General features: G+C 45.3%; 2 protein-coding genes across 8 annotated transcripts in view; both read left to right on the top strand.

Annotated features, from left to right (window-relative positions):
* LOC117150793 (protein turtle) overlaps nucleotides 1-6,640 on the top strand; it is a 38,373-nt gene extending 31,733 nt beyond the window's left edge. For 4 of the 7 annotated variants that reach the window (XM_033317845.1, XM_033317839.1, XM_033317840.1 and 1 more), the window contains 2 exons: nucleotides 3,508-3,622; nucleotides 4,233-6,640. In XM_033317845.1, coding sequence (XP_033173736.1) covers nucleotides 3,508-3,622; nucleotides 4,233-5,967 — 1,850 coding nt within the window. In that variant the 3' untranslated portion in view covers nucleotides 5,968-6,640. Of the gene's footprint in view, nucleotides 1-3,490; nucleotides 3,623-3,823; nucleotides 3,895-4,232 lie in introns of those variants that run through there. The other 3 variants (XM_033317842.1, XM_033317843.1, XM_033317844.1) reach the window with 3 other exon arrangements.
* Nucleotides 6,641-9,470: 2,830 nt separating this feature from the next.
* LOC117150393 (protein borderless) lies at nucleotides 9,471-16,658 on the top strand. The gene is made up of 6 exons (XM_033317256.1): nucleotides 9,471-10,042; nucleotides 13,778-14,285; nucleotides 14,349-14,758; nucleotides 15,145-15,373; nucleotides 15,578-15,784; nucleotides 15,853-16,658. Exons 1-6 carry the CDS (start codon nucleotides 9,821-9,823, stop codon nucleotides 16,434-16,436), a joined length of 2,160 nt encoding a protein of 719 aa, XP_033173147.1. The 5' UTR covers nucleotides 9,471-9,820; the 3' UTR covers nucleotides 16,437-16,658.
* The last annotated feature ends 1,914 nt before the right edge of the window (nucleotides 16,659-18,572 follow it).

An 18,572-nucleotide genomic window follows, 5' to 3' on the forward strand; every position in this document is an offset into this window, starting at 1 on the left:
TGCTGTGCTTTATGAGTTTTGCTTAAAATAGCCACTTCCGTTTCCCATTCAGTTTCGAAAGATTGGTTTGTTCGGCAACAACAGCACATTGGAATTTGCATACGAAACCGTTTGTTTGCCGAAAGTAAAATATTTGACAAAATTTCTGAGCCGTTGAGGCATTTGATATGAAATTCTCCATAAATTATGCCTGTCTGAGATCTGTATGATTTGTACGTTTTCGTTGTAGTTGTGCAAGTAAAATTGAGTTACAATTTGGCAAAAGTTGCTGAAAAATCTCTGTATATATATATTTACATACTAATTGGATTTTGGTTCGCTTCTCCTTATTTGGTTATCCTTATTTTCTGAATTCTGGGTTTTGATTTCATTAGCTCTGAGTTTCTCTTTATCCGGGCCCAAAAACCCCGCCCCCTGTACCTATGCTCGCGTCCCCCCGGTCCCACTCATCCATATCCGTAGACAAAAGTGACTCCCCCAGATCTTAGTTGAAAATCGGCCACCAGACCACCGCCCCCTGAAGTTATAAGTTTTGTTTGCATTCCATTACTTAAGCCTTCTGTTCGTATCATTGGGCCTACGTATGATTTCTGTAAACTCAATCTGGCTTCATAGCGCTTTGCAGCCTGTTTGTTTTCGAATTCATCGCATGAACATATTACTAGTTGTTGCCACTTTAGTTAAGCATTAAGCGAAGATGCCAAACGCAATCGATTAAGCTCTGTCCCCGCCTTTTTCCGGGGAAACCCCTTTCGCAACCAATATGAATCTGCCGGCCAAAGTTGAGCGGAAATTGAAAATGCCAGGGCCAGAGGACCAGTATATCCAGGACATCCATTATTTGACGCCCGCTGGCTTTAATGCAATCGAATCCAACCCGGACCGAATGAAACCCATCCAAACCGAACAAAACCGACCATATCGAACCTCTGTCTCTGCTTTTTGTTATGGTTTTTGCTTTAAACCGTATTTTAAGTGGATTAATTAATGTTGCGTTGTTTAAATCAATTATTTATGTATTCTTTCCGAGTCCCCCCTTCCCCCACACACTTACACAACACAGAAAAAAAATGAAGAAGTATACAATGAGCAGGGAAATTGCGAATTTTTAAATCAATGCAGCCCATTAACTGTGAAATATGATGAACATACGAACGTATTCTATACAGAACACATTGTTCTCAATTTTATCCTCAATTTTTTTTCATGCTGTGGTAAAAACACATTACGATAGATTAACGTAAAAGCGGTAATAATATAAATGTGACAAGCTGATAACGCTGATGGTAGAAATGCCTTTATCTATTAACCATTTACAAGCATGTTCTTGGCCAAATCGTCGTTGTTTCTGCCCAGGGCTGAGTTCATGACAGATAAAGGCATTTTCAGCAGAGAGCATAGACCTATAGATCTATATACATGGCGAATGACCATTTATATAGCACAATACTGGGCAGACGTTTTTTGTAAACAATTCACGCACAAAGATGGTAAAATAAGGCCCACAAACCAAGTCGATAGAGCATTCGAAACTAGAAAACCGAATCCGAAGCATAAAATGATCGCGTCGCTGATCGGTTATATCCGGTACACACCCGCCCTTGTCCGCCCAACTTTCGGGACTCCAAACTGGTGGTATTACCCCATTTAAGCTATATATATTTTGGAGTCCAAGTTGGGCAGTCAAAAGGCGGAGCGACCGGGCCAACTAAAATATGAGTAAAGCGTATAGTAAGACCCCCTAAACCCCAACATCGATACAAGCAAGGGTAAGTTTTTGCAATCATATTAAGTCGATGTCGTGTACCACAGATCCTGAGTACTGACAACTAAAGGTTATTTTCAGACGAGTTCCCACCACCCCAACCAACCAACCAACAAACCAACCAATCAATCAAGAACCAACTAACCAACACTGACATCACCACAACCATCGATTAAGCATCTGCATTCCACTAACAATCCGCAATGCTTGGGTCCCAAGTTGTCAGTGGCTCTGTTCTCGGGCAGATCGTTCAGATACTGCCGCACTTTCTCGAATATATACATATATATATCTCAAGCACCCCACACATTCCAGAGCTCACAGATTTCATAATTACCCAAAAAACACATGCACTGCCAAGCAAAACATGACAAAAAAGCCAAACAAAAACACTACTTCTCGAACACTTTTCGTTTTTTGTTTTGTGTGAATCACTTGTACTTGGGCAAAAGTTTTTTGTCGCTTATCCTCAGTTTGTTTTTTGCATACCCATAATCCCCATATGATCAGCAATATTTGGTTTTCGATTTGCATTAAAGTTCAGTTCCAGTATCTCTCTATCTGTCTTTTCCGTTGGCACAATTCGTAACTTGACCATTTAAAAGCCATTTCACGTGTCATTGTTTTTTTCCAACCATTCGAAGCCAGATCCTAAATAAAATACTGCGAAGAGCACACGGCGGCTGTGTATACTTGCACCTCGGAGCGTGTGTATGTGCCATATGCTATATGGTGTTTGCTCTAATGCCAAGTTTCCGCATATAGCCGTATATGTATGTGGGGGTTCCCCTTCGACGGCTTAGTTTGTCATCGACCGTCAATCGCAACTGGCCGGAGGAGCATTAGGTTTCGATTTAGTTGGCATTGTTATTCCACGACCCCGTAGTCGCCGTTCAATTACCCAAACTCCGCGAAATTGGCCCACTGGTTCACTAATTGGCGCCTCCTCCTGCTCCACATGTAATTGCAATGTAACCCCAATCAAATGAAACTAACCAACAACATAGTTTAGTCGTAGTCATCTAACTGCTAACTGGTAAATGGCAACTGTTATCTGCTAACTGGCGACTGTTTAGTGTCCCCTAGTAATAGCCCAGTAACTGCTAAAATTTAAACAATCTAAACTTATTAGCCACGACAACTGAAACAACAAGCGTGTGTAATCTGACGATGCTGGCATGCAAATTGGCATAATCAACGTGACCAGGTGCACAGAGAGAAAGAGTCGGACCGAGCTTGTTAAAACCCAATTAAACAAGTAACAACAAATTAAAGTAGCTAAATCCTCCTGCTGTTTTAAAGCTATTTGTAAGGTGTGCAAAAGCAGGCAATACTATATTTTGTATGTGGCATGACGAAGATAAAAAATGGTACTGCATATTAGTGATTTTGAAACCGTAGGGATTTCTGTGGCACCCCGACGTGTTATAATCATACATATTAACCCAAAAGCCCCGTTCCAACCATATGAAAGACCTTTCTCTCTGCAGGACCTCAATTACGCCAGTTTGTCCTCGATTTAAGCAGAATTCCGAAAGAGCGTAATCGCATTTATATACGTCTATATGTAGAGAGCACCGTAGTAGATATGCATATGCATAGACCTATAACCGTGAACGTCGTGTGTGTATATAGAGTGTGTGTGCTTGGTAGCTGTACGTACGGTGTACGGGTATTTTATTTACCGGATTGGACGGCTCACGCTGCACGCCAAATTAATTTTAGAAATTATACGTTTGCAGAGTTCAACATGGTAGCTTGCAGGATAACGGACGCTCGTAACATTGCCGCCAATAATCATCATTTGCACAATCGCAGTACGGGCTCAATTTCCTCTGGTCAAGTGCCTTTAAAAAAGTGAGTATGCCCTTCGGATTGCGCATCAGCATTATCTGGCTCCAAATTCTGCCCGTCCAATTGCCAAACCAATCTTATATGAATCTGTATCTGAATCTCAAACTGTATCCGTATCTGTAACGTTGTCATCTATCTGTCTACCCATTTCACTCTGATTGGCAACCGCCATGCACGTTCCACCGATCTACTATCGCTCCATAGCAATACTGAACATTACCGTGATTATGAAAGCGTTTTTATAGTTCCAGGTCCATCCTGTCATAATCAAAATCGTAAGCAAACTTTTCTCAAACTTAAACAAAGTTTTCTTCTTCAGTTCAGTTAACTTCAGTTAAGTGATTTTCTTAGTTTCTCATTCTGTTTAGTTTTGAATCCCTTATTTCTGTGTGAATTAGAGGCTTCTTTTAATTCATCTTAAAAGATGGTGAAGCAATGAGAAAGCTGCAGCTATTATGTCCATTATAAGCCATAGAACTGCAATATTTAGCATGCCTCTTTAATTTCATTTAATTCCTTCAACTTTTTTTCACTTAATTTCTTTGGATTGAGTTTAATAGTCCCCTTACACTTTATGTACACCAATTAAATCCCTTTTTCCTTAACCACACAGGTACAAACAAACCCGAATATCAAGTCTAACCGCCATTCTCATTGCCATACTCCACTGGATCTGGCCACCTGATCGCTGCACCAACTGCCACTCCATCTACAGCTCGCCAAATCTCGAGGATGGCGATGAGGACGACGGGGGCGGAGGACGAAGGCGGTCCGTAAGCCGCATCCAGCGGAGCCTCGATGGACGCTTTGTGCTGGATGTGGAGGGCGTCTCCAAACTGGGATACTCGCAACAGACCCTGGAGTCCGGCAACGTGGATGTGGTGGACGGTGGTCTCTTCGAGCGGCGGAACAGCAACGTATCCCAGAAATCCTCCAGCGATGATGGTGGATTTCTCTCGCGGCGGAACTTCATCACCGCTCGTGCTTCGTGGCGACGTCCCTTGGTGGCCTCCTCCAGTCAGTTGAGTCTCCAGTCGGCGGCGGACTCGGCCAGGGGCTTTCTTCAGGGCCTGCTGAAGATCGGGGCCAAGCAGTCTGCAGTGCCTCCCAATCCGCAATCCTACTTCGACGAGGCAGTGTCGGGTGCCCGCTACCAGAATGTCCTGCGTCCCTACACCAGCAGCAATAATTTGCATGGCAATGCGGATAGAAGTAGACCACTGCACATAAATACGATTAGTGGCAGTCTGAGTCAGCAACAGCAGCTTTACACTCCTTCGAGGATCTCCAGGATATTCTCCAGTTCCCCCCAGCATCTGCAGCCCCATCATCAGCAGCTTTTGCTCTCCAGCGGTGGCAGTGGAGCCTACCCCACCCACTTCAGCGACCTGAGCACTGTGTATCCCCCCAACTCCGCGGAACGTTCATCGCACAATCTGAGCAGCAGATACAGGTACTACTCCCAGGAGCTGCCTTCCCTGAGAACCATTCAGGAGGAGACTCGCCGACAGCAGCAGCAAAAGCAGCATCCGCTGGAGGATCACTTTGTGCCACTCCAGCTGCCGTCGCCTCCGTCGTGGAGGAGCTACTACCAGTCGCAGGCCAGCTATCGCCCCCGTACGCGCTGGTATCCACGTCATCATTCCCGCCTTTTCAGTAACCGGCAGCAGCAGCATGAGATGCTCTCTCCCCTGCCGCAACTCAATCTAAACCTGCGCAACTCCATGAATCCCGGCGGCCTGGAGGCCTCTCCGGAATCCCGTTCCAGTTCGAGTGGTTTTGGTTCGAAGAACACCTCGAATCACCCGGGCAGTACCAGTGAGTGGCGATTGCTACCGCCGTACAGAGCACCTCCATCGCCACCGAAGCATTCGGGCTACTTTGGAGGACAGCAGGCGCAGGGACAGACGCCACATGGTTCTTACTCGTATCCCAGGGCCACAACGCCACCGTACACGATGGCCCACTGGCTGGAGATGATCTCAAGACTGAACGCGGCCACGGACAGTAATCTTCCGAAGGCGCCGTGTCCCGTGGATGTGGGCAGTGTGGATGGGCACTACGAGTTCGATCCGGCCACGCCCACACCGAGTGCATCCAGCATGCTGCGCGAAGATCTCAACCTGCACATAGATACCCATCCCTACCACCATCACACGCTGGGTCCCCTCAGTGGGAGTCTGCTGCACAGCCACGCCCCCTACGGAGGGGGGGCCAGAAAGCAACGATCTCTGCCGGCCCACCTGCCACGCTATGACAACGTCGAGGTCCGCCTGCAAGCCATGAGGGAGGAGTTCTATGCCTACCGCAAACGCCAAGCCATGCAGCAAATGGAGAGCGTTTGCTGAGCCACTGAAGCATTTAATTGAGCCGCACCCACAGCCACGCCCACAGAGAGCCAGATCCATCCGAGGCAATCAGACGCGATATGATATTGGATCAGGCCCCCCAATTCACAGATGAACTTTAAAAGTTTGGCCCCCTGCAAACTCACACCCAGAAGAATGCAAAACAAAAACAAAATGAAAGGAAAACAAAACACTTAGAAGGCAGAAACAATTAGTAGATTTAAACGAGACGAAAGCTGTGTACATATATTTTGGGGCTGGAGGAGAGCGCCCAGAGTTTAAGTATAATATTTAACAACTATAGCAATTATAGCAACATATTATTACAAAATCGATAACGTAAATTTGACATTTAACGCAAGTAAATGGAGCAAACATTGTTTGACGACATATGCAAAGAACAAATTACAATTACAATTAACTATTATTTACGAGTGTATTAGATATTGATACTTAACGTAACACAGATCGAGATATGTTAAACATTGAGCATTAAACATTAAACATTAATTAACAATCCACAAGCGTAAGCCTAAATTATGTTACATTACAACTAAACTAAATTAATACGGAATATGCTAGCTGTTAAGCATTTAGTTGTTAACAACTAGAGCAGAGATGATCGAAGAGGCGACGACTCAAAATAAATGCGCTAAAAGTAATTAAAACAACATATAGAGAAATTGTTTCATAATTAAATTATTTAACGACAAAACAAAAACCTACAAAGCAAATAAAAGCGAAAGCGAGATGAAAACAAATACAGTTTAACGAAAATTAAATGAAATATAACTGCTGCATATATGTTTACTGTTGACCTACACACGATAATTAACTCGAACAAATATTTATTAACCCAAAAGTAAAAACAAAAAAAACACAAACGAAAAAACGAATGATGATGATAGGAACCCCGAAAATAAAGCGTTGATAGGCTATTCTTTCCGGTTTGACTCACAGCCCAATACTACGTCGATAAGTACGATAGATAGAGATGAGGATCCCCAATCCGAACAGAGATCCTCAATGAGAAGTAGTTTCGTGGGTTCCCGAGAGCGATGATATTTGGTCTTAGGTTATAGGTCAGTTGTGTAAGAGACAGCTCCCCGGATGCAGCTTAGTTTAACTTTAACGAGGCGAGGCGTTTCTGTTTTTTAAGTACTTGTTAACGATAAACGATAATTGATTAACGATTACCGATAACGATAAACATGTCTAAAGATCAAATTGTACGGAATGATGGTTTGACACAACTTGACGCCAAAACACTGCCAGAGCGAGAGGTGCGAGAAGACCGCGAGTGTGTATAACTTGTGTAAATTACAGAGCATATACAGATATAATACGATACAGATAACGATAACGATAATAACGATTACGATAACACTATTCAGGGGACGGTTGGAGAGCGAAACAAATCAAGAAATCAACTACGAATCAACCGACTAATGATCTCAAGCATTTCTTTTTGCCTTCGACTGCAAAGTCCCACTTTAATTTCTTTATATCCAATTTCCACCCCAAATATATGAGCCCGTCTGTCTGCCTGTCCGTCTGTCAATCCTTCAAGCGCCACCATTAAGTCCTAACCAGATCATATGGGATTATCCCAGGGAGTAGGTCTTAAAGCTCGGTGCTTGTTGCATTTCAAAGCCACAGAGAAAATCGTACTTAAATTGAGATAAACTAGGATAACAGTTCTGAAATGGGAGGAAAACTGGAGTTGTGTTGCATGTATTTTGTAAATGTTGAGGGTATTCAAGTAAATAAGTTGTTTTTTGTAATGCCTAGGACACCCACACTCTGACACGCCCACACTGAGCACACTCACACACTGAAAACACTGACACACATACACGCGAACACATTAAACGTTTAACTAGAACGAAATAAATTAATTAATTAACTGAGCATTAACGGCAAGCGAACGAAGTGAGAAAAGCGCAAACGAATAATTGCGAAATGACAGCATAAATTGAATTTTAATTGAGCGATGTTAGGCGCAGGACTTTAAGGCAAATAGATACATATATGATTATTTATACGAGTGCATGTATAATGTATATGCGGTACGTATATATGGATATAGATACTGGATTACACGGCATGTACATTAAGTAAGAGGAATACATTAAAACTAAGTTAAGTAAATCTAACGCTTTAGTCTGCCACTTTGATTTTTGGACAAGGTGCGCCAGTTAACTTTTCGACTCAACTCGACTCGACTCAAATGATATGAAATGAAATGAACAAACATAGGAACTATCAAAAGAAAACAAAAACAGAATTATAAGAATGGGAATCTATATTCTTTTGCACCTCCTTCCACTTCGACGACCATTTCGCAAACATTTCCGGAGAACACATCAACTTATCAACTTTCGCCTCACTTCTCCCTGCCCGCCAACACACACCTTTGACCTTTCACCTTTCACTTTCCACTTTCTAGACCTCTTCCCACTGCAATTCCAATTCAGCATATATAAATCGTACAAGGATAAATCAGTTTAGAACGAAATATATTGTAATTAATACAGACACACAATTATAAAGAGAAATTAGCAAAATGAACAAAATTTTTAAACAAATAAAACTTACAAAACAAAGCAAAAAAAAAAAACAAACAAACAAAAAACCAAACAAAAACAAATAAAAATACAAAACTTGAAATTGATCAAATAAAACCGTAAACCTTTGTTTTCATTACCCATTCCATCTCTATCCATCTAAAATATCCCGGAAGCTGCGCTTAACTGATGCCCCTTTGCCTGCACACAAATATCACTCATACGCCAGCGTGGCCAACCTGAAGACGTCGCTGGCATTGGGGCAATTAAAGTAATGAAATTCACAAAAATTCCGTACAATTCGGATGCACACTGGATATATCCGACTGGGAGGAGCGATTGACCCAGTTTTTAGTGTTCTCCCAAATTCCCATAAATGGGAATCAATGGCGAAAATTGCCCACTCTTCGACTTCTGCCGCTGGGATAGTTCACTCTTGAGGCCAAATGCTGTTCGCAACACTTTGGCGATCGGCTAATTACTTAAGTGGATAAACGTCTGCGAAAGCGAATTGTGGGGGAGACGCTTTCCAGACAAAGGAGACCTCATCAAAGCAGCTGGCGTGGGCGTGTGTCAAATGTCAAATGCAGTCAAACGTTTGACGGGCCAGAGAAGAGAGAAGATCGCTGCTCAGCTGCATAGAAATGGAGATCGGCTTGGCAGGTCGGTTTTTTAGTGCTCTACACAGAGAGAAAATGTTGATAATGATGATGATCAGAACAGCGCAATATTTTCTATCTCTCATATCAGAATGAAAAAATAAGCGAAGGAGGATCAAGTTTGTCTAGTACTCACTATTTCCAGCTTATAACATTATTTTGGCTTTCAATCAAACGTACCACAACATTCTTTCCGTGCAGCATACATCACCACAAAAGCTCTGCTCATCTATCACTCGTTCTGCAGTCTGATCTCGATTCGGTCTCGGTCTCGGCATTCAGTAGCGCTTCTCCAGCCGCTCGGTTCAGTTCGCGACCCTCGAAAGACCGCCACAACATAGCTGCCGCACCATATACTATGCCACACAATACCTGAACGGAACTGCGCACAAAGATATAGTAAACAACGGATCGGGTTTCGTGCGCCTCTTAGATACATTCCGAATTCCGCGAACGAGCTGCTCCTCGTTGAGGGCCCCAATTGACCTGATTTCGGGTTGGATTTTAATTTGATTCTGTGCATACTGGCCTACGCGGAAACATTATGCAAGACACCGCGCGTGTGTGACCGAGTGCAACAAGTGCAGCCTGTGAGAATCGCAAGAATACATCAAATCCAACATCGAAATGCCAGCGAAACGCAGCAGAACATTCCGGCAATCCGGATCAGCGCTACTGGCTCTGCTGGCGATCGTTCTCTTAATGAACATATCCTGCACGAGCGCTGCCCGCGATCACAGGCGGCAGACCAACCTGGAGGCCAAGGTGGGCTCCCACGTGGTCTTCAACTGCTACATCGACTTCCCCTTCGATGCACCCATTCCCTACTTGGTGCACTGGACCAAGGACGTAAGTTTGGTCGAAGGAACATTGAAGAAATCAAGTGATTTTTTTGTGGATAACAAATAAAGGGCATGAAATCCCCATACATATTATAACTTAATATTACTTACCCCGCAAAAATATGCGAAAAATGTAAATATAGACCAGTGTTTGTATTTTTTTTATCTGTGCTGCCCACTCAGTTATTTATGGCTCACGCCGACGCGCACGCAGTTCTTAAATGAAATTGTCGAAATTATTAATTTATCAGACACGTAGGTGGCTTGGACCCCGGACTCCGAGCCCCGATCCCCGGACTCCGGCTGACTGACTGACTGACCAGGGCCCGTCCGGAATGCTTGGTTAGCCTTAATTGCGTCTGCTGGACGTTGCTGGTGGAGCGCAGCATGGAACGCGGCTCCCACATTCATTAAAAGGGCCAGACTTTACGACCGCACTGCGAGAATCCCAGTGGCCATATATAAAATATAAAAAATCATGCGAATTTAAATAAGGGATTAAAATAGAAATACGAAATCTTAATTATCTTTCATACTTTCTATAGTTTTTTGTAGGAATTCTTATTAATTCCCGTGGACTCAAAAATTTTGTTTTATAGTTTTTTTTTTTTGAATTAATGCATCGAAGTGTCGAATAAATTAAATAATACTTTAAGTACGCTATTTCCGAGGGCAAAATAATTATTTGAAATATTTCAGTGGCTTTGATTGGTAATTTGTAAATGTTTGTTTATGCTCGAGCTGCCGCCACACATTACATGGTTTTCCATCGCTGCAATGCAATGTTTTTGACAAGTGCATCGCAGCGCAGAAAATGCAATCGTCGTGCCAGTGGGGTGGCTCCCCATCCACCAAGCCCGTGGAGCACGGGATGGCCAAGGTGGCCGTGTAGCGGTGGCTAGTGGTGGGTCCCGCCCTTGGCTACTAATTAAAGCGCAACCACATGCAGTCGATCGGGTTGCATCCTGGCCGAGTCCCTGCCCCGTGTCCGCCAGCATTCCTGCTGCATTTAAATTTAATTTGAGGCTGGAACTGATTTCAGTATCGTCAAACACTTTAAATTACCAGCAGAGCATCAACAGCGGGACGAAAAACAAATCGCGAAGAGTGTCAATGTGAAGTGTGACATCAAAGACAGCGGGGCAAGTGGACCAGTTGAAATCAATTTCAATTGCATTCAATCGAATTGAATGGCTGGCATTTTGTTGACAACTGTGAGTAATGCAATTTAATTCAATTGCAAATTCATCGCATTCGCAATCCAACCCGCCCCCCGCAGACAATCAGTGCGAATTTCAGACTGAAATATGTTCCGCGCGCGCGTTAGTATTTAAATCGAGTGAATTGCCATTCATCGCACACGCCCGTCATCAGTGGCCATCAAATGTCCACATCTGACCCCCTTAACCCACGATGCCCATGCTCATCGGTAATCGAGGGATCGAGGGGCCGACCCGCTTACGCCTTTCCCTACTTAGCTGGCTTACTTAATTTGCTCTTTTTCACATATTGTTCCGCTTTCCTCGGTGGTCACTCCCCTTTTTCCATTTCCCATTGTGCTCCTCCGCTTTTCTGCTTTTTGTGTCCACTCGGTCAGCGGGTCATGATGTCATTTTGATAGATACACTTTAATTGCGTTGGCAAATGGACTTCGGCATGGGTTTTCGCTCCACCATGGAATGGCGTGTAATTAAACAAATATTCGTACGCGGGATTAGAGTCCGCGGCAATATGCATAATCTGTCTGATTTATGGCAAGTCTGTACTATATTATATACTATTTATAAGACCCGTCTGCAAACGTATTCCATGTTCTATATTGTCGAGCATTCGACTTTCACGGCCACCGCGAGGCTGGGCTGCATATTTTCGCGCCACAGCGACGGCAAAATCACCGGATAAATCAAGTTACGTTTGTAATTGGTTAGATAATGCTGATAAATGTGTGTGCGGCGGCGGCAGACGACACTTGACACACAGTTGGGTGTACTGCACATAATCATAGTCACACATACAGACAGGACAGGCGGATCTTGAGTGCATCATAATCTAGTTCTAGTCAAGGCGGCTCGTCTCCGGCGATGCCATGTGGGTGACATTGATGCCGCACGGTGCATCTGGTCCGATCTCAATTAAAGCACAAACCTAATGTCAATAGATCAACTGACACCCACTGCATCCGATGCTGCTGGAGCCGCTCCAGCACAATTAAACACAGCCCATATCCCATTGCACAGCTGCCTTTCTGCGGTCGTTGGCTATCAATAACCGGGAAAACTGAATCCCTAGCATGCGGTTTATGGGGTGTGACAGTCCTAGTCCGGCAAAGGCAACGGCATATAGATGCTATATCCCATATAGCACCATAGTATCTATAGATATCCATGTGAGCCACATGGACGAAAGTCAAGTGCGCCAACAAAGCGAGCATAAAAATGTGTGTGGCAGAGCAATTAGAAGAGCGGCCAGCGACCGCAGCAGATTCAATTGCATTTAAATAATTTAAGCTTAACGCGGTTTTTTCCAACTCTTTGCCATATGATGCAACGCAAACACATTCTGTTTACTCGCATGCCATTATTATAATTTTGAAACGCTTTTTTCCGTGTCGCCTATGCGCGAGCATAATTGCCCGGCCGTATATTTAATAAATATTGACAAATATATTCAGCATTAATTAAAATAAAAATAATTTAATATGCCAGCAGGCAAAAAACAGCAAAGAAGCTAAAGCTTAAACAAAAAACAGCTTTCGAATTGAATTATTATCCATTCACAAGCCCGTAATCTATTGGCCAGCTTAGATCTTTTTATGCGCTTTTTTTCCTGTGGTAATTTTGAGTGTGACATCCACAAGATACTTCGTGGTGCTGGATGCTTAACCGAGCTATTTCGTTTTAAATCAAACACTTTGGATAGTTGACTAGTTTTTCAGGGCATCAAACTGATTTATGGCCTGCACTTTTTCACCCTAATGGACAGTTCGCAAATCCAGAATGCAGTGGTGTTTAAACAATAAATTAATTCATTATTTCGAGATCGACCTGTTTATTTTGATAGCTGTCTAGTATACTCAAATATCGACTATATTCACACATATCGCACCTGATGAACTAGAATCTCTTTGGTCGTGAATAGTGCGGCACACCGAATTAAATTCGAATAATCCCATTTCAGGGGCGAGCTAGCATTGAGCACTTCAAGTGCACCGCGCCACGTGAGCCCATTTAAATTTGTCAACAAAGTAGCGGCATGGGTTCCACACCCCCTCCGCAATCCCCACCCCCCTCCCTGCCAGCCAACCTCCCATGGTTATTGTTATATTCTTGTGGGGATTTTGGGGGCCCACCGCTGTGCTACGTCACCATCATGGTTACGGGAAAATGGGTAGCTGGGGCTGGCGGGCAAACTGGGTGGAAATGGGGTGGCTCTGTTGTGAGGGCTCAGCGGGAGTTTGCGAAAATGATAATGGCGCATGGGGCGCAATCGGGGGGCACAAACAATCACACACACGTCGGACACAAACTGTTGCAGTGTGAGTGCGAGTGTGTGTGTGTGCGTGGGCGTACTCTCCATATAGATTCCGCATTGCTCATGATTTATAACTACAATTGCAGCCGAGATGGCGCAGCAAAATCACAGCCACAAGCAGGGACATTTGTATCTAGGTGTATCGCACTTAAGAGTTGCAGTTATCATTGCAATTTTATATATATAAAATTATACATTACTTTGTCCGCAGAACAAGAAAATCTTCACCTGGTACGAGCAGGAGACCTCCACCAGTGAGCTATTTAATGGCCGACTGCACCTGGTCGAGAACCATCCGGAGTTTGGCCGCGCCTCCGTGAATCTGACCGCCATCCGGGAATCGGACCAGGGCTGGTACCACTGCCAAGTTAGCTTCCCCAATCGCTCGCCATCGGTCCGCAACAATGGCACGGCCTACCACCTGGCGGTCCAGGGTGGTTCCCTCATCCGCATTCCGCCGGTGAATCAAACGATACGGGAGGGGCAGACCGCCTTCTTTCACTGCACGATGAAGCATCCGGAGAACTCGAATGCCTCCTGGTACAAGGACGGCGTGCTGCTGCAGGAGGCCCCGGATCTGTGGCGAAGATCCCACATGGGTCCAGATGGCAGCCTCAGCATCGATCCCACCATGATGAGCGACCTGGGCGAGTACGAGTGCAAGGTGCGCAACAGCGAGGGCGAACTGCAGACGGCCAAGGCCTTTCTCAACATACAATGTTTGTCTTTCGAAATAATTCTGTAAGACATTTATAATGATAATACCCTGCGCTGCATTTCAGATAAGGCCAAGGTGATTTACGCCCCGCCGGAGGTTTTCCTGCCGTACGGCCAGCCCGCCGTGCTCGACTGCCACTTCCGGGCGAATCCTCCGCTGAAGAATTTGCGCTGGGAGAAGGACGGCCTGCTCTTCGACTCGTACAACGTGCCCGGGGTCTTCTACAAGATGAACGGCAGCCTGTTCTTCGCCAAGGTGGACGAGAACCACGCCGGCAGCTACACTTGCACGCCCTACAACGACCTCGGCACGGACGGACCATCGCCGGTCATCAGCGTGATTGTGCTCCGACCGCCCATCTTCAGCGTCACGCCCAAGGCCATCTACATCCAGAAGCTGGGCGAGGCCGCCGAGCTGCCCTGCGAAGCCATCGACCGCGACGGAAACAATCGGCCCTCCATTGTCTGGGCCAGGGTGAGTCCATATTGTCCATATTGTCCATATGCTCCGTACTGTCATTTTGCACTGCCTTAAATGGCAAAAGGCGGCTGAAAAATGGTAATGCCAAAAGGGCAGAGCGTGCAGTCTCACTTGATTGCATTTTTAATTATGCATACGGACAGTGCTACCTGTCCATGCACAGCAAGAAAAAATATGTTACATTCCATTTGAGCAAAGATTCTCACTTCCTACTTAAGTTCATAGGTGCTAATATTTGCAGCTCATACACTATCGTATTAACAACCTATGAGGTCTCCCACTTAATTAACTTCATATGACTTCCTTTGTTTTCTCGGGTGTAACTCCGATTTTGCCTCCGGTGCACTGACACTCACTCCCCGCACCCAACCAATTTGCAGAAAGACGGGCAGCCGCTGCCGGCGGACAGGTTCAGTCTCAGCGGCGGCAATCTGACTATCACGGGATTGGTGGAGGGGGACCGTGGAATATACGAGTGCTCGGCGACCAACGAGGCGGCCACCATTACGGCGGAGGCCGAGCTCATGATTGAGAACATCGCGCCGCGGGCGCCGTACAATCTCACGGCCAACAGCACGGAGACCTGCATCACCATACGCTGGCAGCCAGGTGAGAAAATGGGTGTAATTGGGTGTGGAAATGGACGCAGGCCAGATGCTAAGCACTGCATTCGATATGGAATACGGAGTGTGAGGGGATTTCGTTGATGGGCTCGAACGTGTGTGCCACCTGCAATCTGATGACTTGAGTCCCAAGTCCAATTAACTCTTTAAGTAGAAGATTTCTAAGTTTAGCTTATGCACCCTGCCTTAGGATACCTTCGCCCCAACTTGGAGTACACTGTGTGGTATCGACTCTTGGAGGCTCCCGAATGGCGAACGCTTCGCGTGATGGATAAGAAGGTGATGGAGGCGACGGTGCAGCACCTCCAGCCAGGAAAGGAGTACGAATTCATGGTGCTCAGCCAGGACAAGTACGGAGACGGGATGTTCAGCAAGCAGTTCCGCTTTAAAACGCTACGTAAGATTAAGTTCCATCCCGCTGAGATAGATATATATTTAAATACTTAATACACACATCCTCTGCAGCCTCGCCCATTAGAGCGGATGACTTTGATGCCCAGCAGCTGCAACACGATCTGGGTCAGGTCACTGCGCCTGCCGGGGGACTGGGAGCTCCCTGGAATCTCACTGCCATTAGCAACCAGCAGGGCTGGCTCCTCCACTGGGAGCATCCCGTCCAGGGATTGGAAGGCCTGCGCCTCTACGCCGTTCGTTGGTGGAAGGAGCCGGAGCACTTCCTCATCGGCCACGCAGAGACCTTTGACAACTACTACCAGCTGCGCCACCTCAAGGAGGACACCCTGTTCAAGGTGCAGGTCCTGGCGGTGGGCACCGAAACCCAGCAATCGGTGCCCAGCCACGAGCTCCTCATCGATGTGCCTTCGCAGCGTAAAGTGCGGGCCCTGATCATCGGCAGTTCCGTGGGCGTCATCTTCCTTCTCTGCGCCCTGTGCGCTTTTTTATACGTGAAGCGGAGCTGCCTAAGGCACCTGTTCGCCAAGGATAGCTCCGCAAGCGAGGATGAGGACACCGCCGAGAGCGGCGACTGCGACAGCGACGAACAGGATCACCGGGATCGGGACAGCATCAAGATACGCCAGTCCACCTGAGGATTGCTCCAGATCCGCTGGCGATTTGACAGCAACCATGTTGGCCAGTGAAACTAAGAGGCGATAGATGAGGAAATGGGAGGTTGTTCACCGTGCACCAGTCCGTGGAAATCTGACTTTTAATATACGTCTAGCTGCTATCTGTACAATAAACTCTACTAATTGTAACGCTAAACTAACCGAATTTGAGAACCAAATAAAACAAACAGAAACATAGTTAAATGGTAATTCGCATATAAAGATCTGAATCGTCTTATAGCTCCGACCAATTTCAAATAAACCGCCTTATGGGCACTACTTTTCGGACAAAGCTTTTTCGAAATCGTTGTATGCCTATCTCTTTCGACAAGTTTTTCGAATTGAAAGCTATTTCTTTAATGGAGCTTTCGCGCTTGTGAGCTTTTCCGTTACGGATGGCTAGATTTGAATATTAGTCACCGAGGAATTTCTGAAACTGAGTTTTTTAACAGTACCAAAAAAAAAAACAGTTTGTCTGGCACGTTTTCCAACCACTGACGTTGCAATCTTTTATAGTCAGTTAGTTATCCATTACGTTTCCGAGCACTTGGTTATGCACTGACAATTGTTTTGGAAACCCATAGTTGCAATTCTAGATTTTAAGTGCGGCGAAACACCTGAAAGTACTTCGAATGCACTGCAAATTGCACCCAACTTGGCTTAATGGCCAAACGTACCTGCCAGATTCGCATTACATTGCGGAAAAGTGCATCTGCACCCGGCTGGAAGCAAATGCCATTCCATTAACTGATAAGACTCGATGACACTCCAGACTAATAGGGCATTCCCATTGCCATGGAAGCCATTGAAACCGAAACTGAAATCGAGTCGCCTATCGTCCATTGGCACATTCATATATCTCGAGCTGAGACTGGCAAACAGTTCCACATATGTATCAATAGTATTATATAGGCTTCGGTCAGAGCTGGCACTCAATTTAAATATGTAGCAGCTAAAAACAATTGGCGGCTGATATGAAAATAAACTATTATTAAGGTCGATGCGATTAAAGGTCCCCCGACTGCGCATTTTGCCCAAGTCTAAGCACTGGAAATACAGAATCACGTTTTGGCTTTGTTTGAGATATGATATGCAATCCAATAGGGGGACAGAATGTGGAAACTGGGGGGAGGATTACTCACACTGATATCAGCTCCCCTCCCCAATCGCCCCTCCACGCGATTCTTCGAAGAAATCGCAATTGTTTTTGTTTGGATTCAGTGCTTTGTTCTGCGATCGTGAGGTTCAAAGTTCGCTATCACTCAGACTAACAATGTAAGCGAAAACACTGAAACTCTTCAGGGATATCCAGCTACTACCGAGTGAGAAATCAAGCGGGTCACCGTGAAAAGTTCATCTGCTTATCAAGGCTTTTCCGATCTACACTTTAGACTGAGAATGGTCTTGAAACGTGCCATGTGGTAAGTCTAGATTAAATACCCCATTAAAAAATAGAGAAATTGCCTAATTTAATTACGAAATAACCGCTTTTTTCGCCGTGTACTCCGCTCTCTCTCTCCTCGGGGAGTTTCGCTCCATCAAATCCAAGTGCAGCTGAACCCGATTCGCACTGGATTTCCCACTGGGCCGTCCCCCTTTGTGTGTGTTTACAGTCAGCTGTTTTCGGAGCAGCGGAACGCCAACGCACACTTGTGCGCCATGCGCACTACCGCTCACACACACACGCACGCGGATTAATTTAAGTGTATGCCAGCATTTGAATTGAGCGTTGGACAAAGCGAGAGAGCTGCGACTTCCCCATTGACGAAACAGCCGTAGTATCCGTATCCGAGTGATGGGAAGGGTACTCGCGCAGTGTACCTAGTACCTAATTGAAGGTATAGGACTCATTTGAAGAAGATACTATATACATCAGATAACTAAGAGCATCAGATGCAGTAGTATCTGACATTTGCACCCACAGATGCAGTAACTTCAAGAAGAGATAGATTTAAAAATAAGTACAATAATAACCCAATAAATGTTGTACCAATTTTGTATCTCAGCATATGTGTACCGAACTTTATCTCCCCACATGCTAAGTATCTGTAAGATGCGTTAACTATTATTTATAATTTGTATCCGAGAGTCAGGTACAAACAGCTAGGCATCGCTGAC

The sequence above is a fragment of the Drosophila mauritiana genome, chromosome 2L, assembly GCF_004382145.1.
Source record: "Drosophila mauritiana strain mau12 chromosome 2L, ASM438214v1, whole genome shotgun sequence".
Taxonomy (NCBI): domain Eukaryota; kingdom Metazoa; phylum Arthropoda; class Insecta; order Diptera; family Drosophilidae; genus Drosophila; species Drosophila mauritiana.

Bases quoted from the DNA above. Each gene is read 5' to 3' on its own strand.
- LOC117150393 (XM_033317256.1), top strand. From the start codon at position 9,821: ATGCCAGCGAAACGCAGCAGAACATTCCGGCAATCCGGATCAGCGCTA. The intron at 10,043-13,777 runs GTAAGTTTGGTC...CTTTGTCCGCAG, and splicing joins TGGTGCACTGGACCAAGGAC to AACAAGAAAATCTTCACCTG. The intron at 15,785-15,852 runs GTAAGATTAAGT...CATCCTCTGCAG, and splicing joins GTTCCGCTTTAAAACGCTAC to CCTCGCCCATTAGAGCGGAT.